At 31.4% G+C, this 10,897-nt stretch overlaps 1 protein-coding gene and 1 pseudogene across 1 annotated transcript; one reads left to right on the top strand and one right to left on the bottom strand.

Moving 5' to 3' along the window:
- Positions 1-1,643: 1,643 nt before the first annotated feature.
- Positions 1,644-2,891, bottom strand: LOC109174475 (MND1-interacting protein 1-like). The gene has a single exon (XM_019323712.1). It carries the CDS (start codon positions 2,889-2,891, stop codon positions 1,644-1,646), a length of 1,248 nt encoding a protein of 415 aa, XP_019179257.1.
- A 548-nt stretch (positions 2,892-3,439) lies between these two features.
- Positions 3,440-10,557, top strand: LOC109174516 (annotated as a pseudogene).
- The last annotated feature ends 340 nt before the right edge of the window (positions 10,558-10,897 follow it).

Genomic DNA, 10,897 nt, shown 5'->3' with positions numbered 1-10,897 from the left:
CACCTTTCATACCATGCATGCATCAACGCACCCTTTTCCACAACAAATCCCTTTACGTTTTTCAATAATTAATCATTTACATTTTTGTTATATATATATATATATATATATATATATATATATATATATATATATTTTTAGGTAAAAACACCTCTTAACGTGAGAACATGCGGAGTGCACGGTAAATTCTACATGAATGCACAATAACTACTTCAGCTCTGTGGCTACTACATAAATTACATTCGTGTAGTAATTTCTGTGAATTCATGTAACGATTTTGGTGCATTCATGTAGTAGTCACAGAACTTGAGTAGTTATTGTGCATTTATGAATAACTTATTATACATTACTGAAAAAGTTCGCATATTCTCACCTGAACGAGACCCTATATATATATTACTGTGTAGCGAATTTTAACTCTAATCATCAAATTAATTGTGATTAAAATGTCATAATTTTAGAGGATATATAGGTGAAAATATACACATATACATTTAAGGGAAAGATTAATCTCACATTTGTAAAGTGTTGTATACATATTTGCTAAGAATAGTTCATTTATAAATTATACTATATATTTTATTACAAAAATTTTCAATTATCTCGATCAGCACTTGATTATTATGAATAAACTAATAACTCTAGAGCAGTCGATATATAAATGTATCATGCATGTGTTGGGATGAAACTAACAGTAAAAGCAAATTATATCATAAATAGCTAATTAATCTAACAAAGAAAGTGACAATACATTAAATTAATATTTGAAATCAATATTTTGATCATCAACTACTGCCAAATTATTAATTATCAGCTATTATAAAATTATTCTTCATCGCATAATGTGTAGACTACCTCACCGATTTGATCTTACGCGTACATATTTTCAGGGAAATGTCACATTTGTTAAGTATAGTATATATAAATAATAAATATGTGCTAAAAACTTTGTGGTCAAGCGGTATAACTGTGATTCTCCAAATAGGAGAGTAGTACTTAAAAATAATAAATATACATAAAGGTATTTCTGAGTGGGTGGAATATGATTCTAGCATGAAAATGTCACGATCGAGTTCATCCACGGTTGAAAATTATTATAGAATTTTCGACCACATGAAAATGATCTTAAATCAAGTCGAAAGCCTTGTTCTGACCATTTTTGGTATCCGAAAAAACTTCTGTTGCTATTGTCGGAATGGTGAACTACATGAATGAACGAATGAAAGAGAAGCAGAGAGAGCAGCTTTGAGAAGACGGAAAAATGTATTTCAGTTCACACAAAAACAATACAAAACTTTACAATATAAGGAAGAAGATGAACGGTTATGGAAAGTAGGAGAAAAGACTATAAAAGCCCTATACTATTTATTTTCTATTTATTTTTATCCTCCAACACGTAAGCTGGAGCGTGTAGATCCTACATGCCCAGCTTAAACACAAAAGGTAGTGAGATTCACAATCAGTAGCTTCAACTAGTAGGACTTGATGTAATTCTTTTCTTTTCTTGATTATCCAGGCTTCTCATTGAGTCCACCAAGGATGGTGGACCTCCTTAAACACCCATTCTTTTCAAACCATCAGATTCTGCCATTCTGCTCTGCTAGAGAAACCATCAACATGAAGAATCATTCTTCATCATGAACTCAGCTCCATGAGCGCAGAAGTCCTCCACTATCTTTGCTTTTGTTTTTCTTTACCTTGAATTTATAGGTAGGCAGAGAATTGATTGATTCTGGTGTGGCTCCTTTGTTTTGTGACAGATCTTCTCTGAAGCCTAGGATAGAAATTATGCAAGGGAGGCAGCAACAGATTGTTGCACACAGAATAAAAGGCATTGCATAGCCAATGCAGCAAAACGTTAGAAACACTACGCACAACCTGTACATGTTTGGAGCCTCAGAAGAGGAAGAATGACCACTAGCTTTACGGAGTTCATTCTCCATTTCCGCAAGCTTCTTCATGGAGTTATCTTCAATGGCTAGCATCCCCTTCTTTAGCAGCTGCTTCTCATCCCTTTCCTTCCTCAGCATCTCAAGTTCTGAAATGTCATTGAACAACTTCATCGCAGCTTGTTTTGCCTTTTCGTGTGCCCATTGCTTACGCTCCTCTCCATTTGCAGAAGCCCTTTCAAAGCTTTCTCCCGAGGACTCGACTGCAAAACAATCGTGACCAATTTTCATTTCAGGAGTGCATCCTTGTCCTTTGGCAGTAGATTTCCCTTTCTCAAGAGGCGCAAATCCAGCCTTGGACAACAATCCTGGCTTCTTTTCCATGCACCTTAGAAAATCTTCTGCAGTAACCTCAAATGAAACTCTGTGATTAAGTACTGTGTCATCATTATTCACAACGTTTGGGGATTGGTCACCCCCTGTTTCAGTTAATCCCAAAGAATCTCCAATCTTCAAAGAGCCTAATGAAGCCTGCGACTGATTCTCTAAATGTTTCGTATTCTCTCTAAGTCTAGCAGAACAGACTCCCACATTCCTTTTCAACAAAGTCTTCACCTCAGGATTAAGATTATACTTCTTTGGATACACAATCTCATTCTCCAAAGAACTTATGATATGCATAGGACCCTCATTAGGCCTACCATTCTCAAATCTACAGCCTCCACGGAACCTAACCATAGCATTCGCAAACGCCTCTGCATTACTACTACTACCACCAATCCCATTGGGAATTTCTATAGCACTAGCACGCTCAACATGAAGCTCACTCAACAGTAAACGCCACATTGACGGACTATAATCGGAGAAATCCAAATCCAAACTCTCCCGAAGAACATCCGACTGAAGCTCAGAATATGCAGACGAGTAGTCATCGAAAACCTCATCGTTTATAGACAACTTTAGCTCGATCGCACTTTCGAAAACTCCAGAACTCGACTTCATACACGAACAACTATCTCTCTGAACGAATTTCTGATCGAGAGACACAACTACTGTGGACGTGATCTGCTCGGCCACGATCTCCTTAGACCTCTCGGCTTCGCCTCCAATCGTCAGCTCCAGCGAGCACTTAGCAGCTTCCTTCGCGAACTCCTGCGATCACTTCGGAACGAGAGACACAGCCTCTGTGGCTGAATCGGAGGACTGCTCCATCTTCAAATCTAACTTTTCCAGATCTTCTGGATGGTAGTTCATCTGCGTGAACAGGTTCCTCTGCGGAACAGCTATGGATTTCCGACCACTTTTTGTTTTCGACTTAATATAAGATCACTTTCAGGTGGTCGAAAATTCCATAATTTCCAGCAATGATCTGCCTCGAGGATGGGTTAATTTGTTATGCTTTCACCAAAATGCCCTTTCTAATATATGAAAATGGGGGATATTTATGCGGCAATACCAAACTGGTCATCCTTTCCTCGATGTTAGCTGGCTCTATATAAACCCAACCTTATTCATCATGCATATTCCTCCAAGCAAGCAAGCTAGCTATTTAAGTTCTCCCCTTTCTTTCTAGCTAGCTTACTTATTTGCCATCATATCCTAGCCTTCTTTCTCCATCTCTCTAGCTTGCTAGCAGGCATAGCTATTGGAGAAAGAAGCAAAGGATAGGAATTTGCAAGAAATAATACATATATAGATATAATGGGTGTAGATTTGTTGGCTCTTATAATGATGATAATTGTGCAACTTGGATATGCGGTGATGAACATCATATCGAAGCTGGCCATGGATTCCGGCATGAACCCTTTCGTCCACGTCGCTTATCGTCAGCTTTTCGCTTCCGTTGCCATTGCTCCAATTGCATATTTCTCCGAGAGGTACGCTATGCTAATATGTCTATACTTGCCGGCCATTTTTTTTTTCTGATTCGTATATTCCTTGAAGCTGCTTGTATGAGCCGTGCTAGCTTAGTTAGGGTTGTATGTTCATATGTTTCGTGGTAATATGTCATGCTTTTTTGTTGGTGATTCTGTCATTTTAATTTCCCTTTTTTTTACTGGGGCAACACTTTTTCTTTAATACATTTTAAACAAACGTTTTTGGTAATACACACCAACATAAATATTATTATAATAATAATAATAATAATAAAATGATGATGATGATGATGATGATGATGATGATGATGATGATGCATTTTTCACATATGTTTTTTACTTCTTTTTTTTTTTCATTAATCCATTGATATGAACATATTGTCTTCGTTCTTGCTATTTCTGAGAATGAAAAAAAAAAAAAAAAAAAAAAAAAAAAAAAAAAACATCATAGAAATGGAATGGATACCATAAACAATTCTCAATATCAACAACAAAGGAAACCTATCTTATTGTAAAATTTTACAAGGTTTAATTTATAGAGTATATATAGTAACAATGTTCCTTACTAAATACTTTTAATTAGTAGCTCCATCATAAAAAATAGATTAGTTTTTAGCCATTTTATAGTCTCTTTTAGGTTTAATTAAGTACTTCATAATTCTCTATATTAGTGTAAAAATGTTTAATTTAGTTCATATATTTTAAAATTGTTCAATTTAACCAATGCACTATTAAAAATAAAATAATTAAGTAAAATTATTAACTACATTACTTAAATTATTAAGTATGTAATTAGATAGCTAGCATGACGATGATATGACTACCAATTCACGTATTAATAATATGCTAACATAAAAAATATGTAAAATGTCACTAACAAGAATTGAACTTATGATAGTGGGATAAATAAGTTATTCTAAATTCAGACATAAATACTAAGTTAACTTACGACTTGAGATACTTGTTAAAATATTAATATATATAAGAAAGGACACATTATAAAATAATTTTATTAGTTATGAAAAAGAAATTATATACTATCAACATTATAAGGTTAAAAATGTAATTAGAATTATATACCATATAAATCAATTTTATGGGATACCACATAAATAACTAGAAGGTTTTTATCTAATATATAATTCTAATTATATCATTTTGGAATATATGATTATTTTTGTATAATAATATAGGGACAAAATTTTTATTTTATTTTATTTATATATAACGCTGATGCTTATTAAAATGTAATAGAGATGAAAACTCATGCTCCACCCATTAATAAGATTTAGCGGTTCATAAATATATAATTTCAGAATATTACACAGAAGTGAATTTATCTAGGACACACTTTCGAATATTCATTGGAAGTTTTAATTTTCTTGTAGCTCATATATATATAGGCTAATGTTTAAGTGCATCCACTTATTCCTGTGAGTCTCGTGAGACCCTTCGAAAATGCATAAAAGTTAATATATGAATGCATAGATGTTAAATTGCGTGTATTCATGCTGAGCGAATTACACATAATCTAGTCTGTATGTGATTGTACAGTAGCTTGTGTGCATTTATGAAGGGTCTTACGAAACTCGGGAAGATGTATATATATTTGAACGCAAAATACGTAATGCATATGTATTTAGGGGCACGCAAACGAGTAACGGCTTCAAATCGTGGCAGCGCCTTGACTTTATAGTGACGGTCTCTAATGCTGTGTAGTTACACGTTGACAAATGTGACAAATGCGTGTCTCTTTCACGTTGCTTTCAACTCCATATTTTTGTTCCCTTTTTCGTCACCTTTTTCCGGAAAATAATTTCTCATGCGTCAACACGAAGAAATTAAAACGACAAAAGCAACACAGCTGATGATTTCATACCACAACAAACAAACTCGCAACTAAATTGGGTAGCAATTTAATTTGTTATTAGCTAGGATAATAATTATATATTAATCATTTACTACAATGAAAAAAAAAAATTAATGTGTAGGTAAATCAATGAAATCCATATATATACTAAAACTAAAGATATTTAAATTATTATAAGTAAATTCGTAAGTATTTCAGTGTTTTAATTTCTTGTAGTGACTTATTTGCATGCAGGTTCTTATTAATTTTTAGCATATGTTTATCAGTTGTATTAGGGATATTATATTGATGCTTAGTTATTTGTAATATTGTAACAGTATACTTTTCATGGAGGAAAAGGCGCGATCTATGAGAATTTACTTTGTTAATCACTAGTTAACTTCTTTTTTTTTTTAATATATATTTTATTGATGATTAAATCTCGAATGCACATTTAATTTTACACATTTGAGTATATTTATAGATAAATATGACTTGTCTTTTAAGTTAGTTGTATTGGGAATATATAGTAGTAAGAAGCGTACGGTTAATAATTTCTGTAAAATATAGAATACTTACCTTGATAATTCAAGTAAAAATATATATAATATAGTTCTAAACATTAAACACCTTGAGTCTATCATTAAAACACCTAAAGAAGGAAAGGAAATGTACTATGTAGTGCCTATTTATTGGAAAAAGAAAACACATACATAATTTGCATAATGCTTCTAATGTAATGTTTTTTTTTTTGGCTGTCATGCATCATATACTATAGCGTCAATGCAAATTGAAGACATTCATTCTTAATTTTAAATTGGGCTTGATTTCATGCCGTTACATTGCTCCACACTTACATTGCATACATATATTATATTATATTATATATAAGTGATTTTCGTGTGCCAAGATACTACATTTTAAAAGTATTTTAATACTATTTTTAAAAAGTTAGAAAAAGATGAAAATGAGTCTTGCTGACTGGCTAGCCATGAAGTATTTTGGAGAAAATAGGAAAAATTATATAGGGGTGTTTGGTAAATGGTTATTAGCTAATAGCTGTTAGCTGATTGAGTTAGTGAGTTTGATTAGTTGATTGTAGAAAAGTGTTTGGTAGATTAGCTGTTAATTGATAGCTAATTATATATAAAATGACTTTCTCAAAAAGTTGATCGAAAAAACTGGTTTGAGCTGCTTTTTGAATTTTAGCATTTTGGAGTAATAAGCTGTTACAAAAAAACTAACTAATCAAACACTCATATTGATTATTTAACCAAATCAAACAGCTAATAATTATCAAATAAACTAAAATTGACTGATAAACTAAAATTGACTGATAAGCACTATCTTTTGATAATGACTGATACTTTATATTTTATATATAGAGTTACATTTTTTGGAGATCAGAGTACTGTTTATTCGTATTTTTAGACATATCATCCATTAAAAATAAATAAAATGGTCAATGTTAGTTTTAGCAAATGATTGGATTGCTTATTAAATGATTGTGTTATATTTTGATAATTACAGGAGGAAACGGCCACAGATGACACTCTCTATCCTTTTCAATATATTCCTTTGTTCCATATTTGGGTATGTAATTTACCAATACGTACACTTTAATTGCATATATGCGCAATCATTATCATATCATTACTAATATTAATTAATTATTATGTTGATATTTTTGGATTATTCAGGATTAGCCTCAACCAGATCACATACTTTGTAGGGCTCAAGAATTCCACACCAACCATATATTGCATGTGCATTAACCAACTTAATCCCAGCAGTCACTTACCTCTTGGCAGTCCCTTTTGGGTATGTATATTATATTATTAATTATGAAAAAATTACACATTTTGTCCTTAAGTTACAAGGTAATTGTAAGATTCGTCACGTACTATTTGTTGGTCGTGCTCACTTCTCATCCCTGAGCTATAAATGACCTTGCAACTTTAATTTCGTCTTTTTTTTTTTTCTAACAAAACATTAGTGACGGAATTTGCAATGCCAGTTATAGTTTAGAGACGAGAAATGAGAACGACCTGTTAGAAAAAAGACGAAATTAAACTTGCAATGTTAATTATGGATGAATTTTACAATTACACTATAAGACGAAAAGTGCAATTTTCGTTCCCAACACTGAACAAACTCTTAATGGGGTGTTTGGTTGGCATGAATTGAAATTCAATACCAATATGTAATTCCATGAAAGGAGAAACTACATTGTTTAGTTACGTTGGAGCCCTACAATTCTCTCAATTCAATGAGTTGCAATTCATAGCCCCCATATGAATTGTAATTCAGCCATACAAAGAAAAGGGAAAAAGAGAAGAAAATGACATATTTGCCCTTGAATATTGTTATTATTATACAATGACATTTTAATATTTTTTACCATTTTCTCTTCCAAATCTCAATAATTATACCAAATAATGTAATTTGAAGTCATACTTTATTCTTACATTACTTTTTTCCACTGAATTATTACAATTCTTTCTCCCGACCCTCCTAATTCCTTTCTTCCAATCAAACGCTCTGTTATCGTTGACAGGATTGAAAAGTTAATGATTAGGACTGCGACCGGGAAAGCGAAGGTGGTAGGAACCATATTGTGTGTGGGTGGTGCTATGTTACTCTCCTTCTACCACGGCCATAATATTGGCATAGGCGAATCCAGCATTCACTGGAAATATGCAGACCATCTCTCATCCCAAAACAAAGATAATAATGGCTCTACCAACGCTCAACCCAACTTCATCTTGGGACCTTTCCTCATCATCGTTAGCGCCCTTTCTTGGGCAATTTGGTCAATTATCCAGGTTTGTAGTCTTGCCTACACATCACACATCATATCTTCGATCATTATATATCATAAATCATGGTCCACCTTATAAATTAAAATACATTACTGGTATTAGGTTTATTTTTAATATACTAAATATTTTTTTTTAGAAGCATTTTTTTTTTTTGTGTGTATGGGAGATATTATCTAAAATGAATTTTCAGTATACTAAAAATGAACATTTAGTATAATAAAAATGAACATTTATCTATACTCTACATTACAATGTGAACCCTGGTTCACAATGAATTTGCCTGCACATCAATATCAAGTGTGACTTTTATTGATGATAATTGCATCTAAGATAATTAGAGAATTTTTTAAATTTTTTTTTATGAAATTCAAACTATAGACTCATGTCTAATGGAGTTAATGTCATTTTTCAAACCAATACTGTATTTCCTACCTCGCTTTCATTTAATATATTTGCTTAAAAAAACATAATTTCAAAATTTAGTTATCATTGTCAACATATTATAAAAACCTAATACTAAATAGATTCTTATCAATCTTAATCTAAAAATATTATCAAATAATATTTATCCATATGTCAAATTATTTTAAAATTTTAAATATTATTTTATAGTAATAAAAGTAATAAAATAAATGTAATAATCAGATATTATTATTTATTGGTCTTACGTTTATTTTAAAATTGATATATTTATAATTAGATATTACGGAGTATGTATATAGTTATCCATATCTAATGAACTCCGTATGATTTTGTATCTATATTTTCATATGATAAAATACAGTTTTGAAAAGATTATGTATCAAACTTTTACTGGTCAATTTTTTATTTTTAAATATTTAGTTATTTTATTTTGTGAACATATACTTTAAAATCTTATCATTATAATCTTAAATCTCTCTCACACACACACACCTGAATAAGTAATTAGCAAAATATAATAAATAAATCGTTATATATGTGAACAAATATTTATTACTTCTATCCAATTCTTCTGAATAACTAACAATTTTATTCATTTTTTTTTTAGACAAGAGTTAGTGAGAAGTACCCAGCTCCATACTCGAGCACAGCCTTAATGTGTTTCATGTCTAGCATTCAGTGTGTTCTTTTCGCCATTTGCTTTGATCACAAACCAACTGATTGGTCTTTGAGGCAAGGGATCAGGGCTACCTCTGCGGTTTATGCTGTATGTTTTCTTTTCTTTTTTAAATTCAAAAATAAAAGTAAAATGAAAAGTTATACTTACTCTTATGATCCATGTAAGTTCCAACGCATGACATTTTAGTCTAGTCAGTGTCGTATATATCAACATTAAGTTGCTAAATATATAATATTAGGGTTTAATTGTATTATTTTACTGGTGTAAAAGACTTTATTGGGGTTGTGTTCAATTGGATGGGAGACCAAAGTGCATTATATTTTTTGTTGAACTTATATGGACTAATTAATTAATTTGACACATTTTATTATTATTGGTATTGTTGTTGTTAATTTTGATTTTATTTGAATGCAGGGAATTGTGGGCACTGCACTAGCATATTGCCTAATGTCATGGTGCATAGAGAAAAAAGGACCTTTATATGTTTCTGTTTTTAACCCTTTGCTGCTTGTGATTGTAGCTGTTCTTAGTTGGGGTTTACTTCGAGACAAAATATACGTTGGCACGTAAGTTAATTAATTATATAATTAGTACTGTGCCTATTCATAAATCTTCTTTAATTAAATTTATAAATTAATAATTGATTATTCCAGTTTTAATTCCTCATCAGCTATTTTAATTTTTATTATACAGAATTGTTGGATCAGTGTTGATTGTTGTGGGACTGTATGGAGTTCTATGGGGAAAGCAGAAAGAGCTACAAGTTATTGGGGTTGTGCATGTGGATGAAGGAGAGGCAAGAGATGAGGTGGAAACCAAAGAAGATCACTTGGAAGAATTGGAGTTATCTGCCCATTCAATCATCACCGTTGATCAATTCCCCAAGAAGAATTAAAATAATTAGTTTTCGTTGCATAGTAAAGAAAATTGTCATCCTTTAATTTGTGTTTTTGTTCCAAACAAACTATTAAGTGGTATGTCAAAATGTGTGTGAGTTTGTTTTAATTATATTTGTTTAATTTCATATTGGACCAAACATTATGAATTTTCTTTGATCATTTTATGTGTCTCAAATGTAGTTTTTTTTTTTTTATATATATAAATTCTTTTTGTTTTTTTTATATGTCTGATTAACTCAATCACTAATCATTATAATTTAACTTTTAAAATGAAGCGCCATCAACATCAAGTATGATTCAAATACATACGTATGTAGCTGTAATTTACATGTTTATATGCATAATGCATGCATGACAAATATGTTATCGTTTTGAATTCGATCAAGGGCTAGTTTTTCAATTAGATAGTTCGAAAATAATTAAATTAAAGATATCGTGTCACTCTTTCAAAAGGTTAAA

This window comes from Ipomoea nil, unplaced genomic scaffold (genome assembly GCF_001879475.1).
Source record: "Ipomoea nil cultivar Tokyo-kokei standard unplaced genomic scaffold, Asagao_1.1 scaffold0642, whole genome shotgun sequence".
NCBI classification, from domain to species: Eukaryota; Viridiplantae; Streptophyta; class Magnoliopsida; order Solanales; family Convolvulaceae; genus Ipomoea; species Ipomoea nil.
This window is presented reverse-complemented; position numbering and strand designations above follow the sequence as displayed.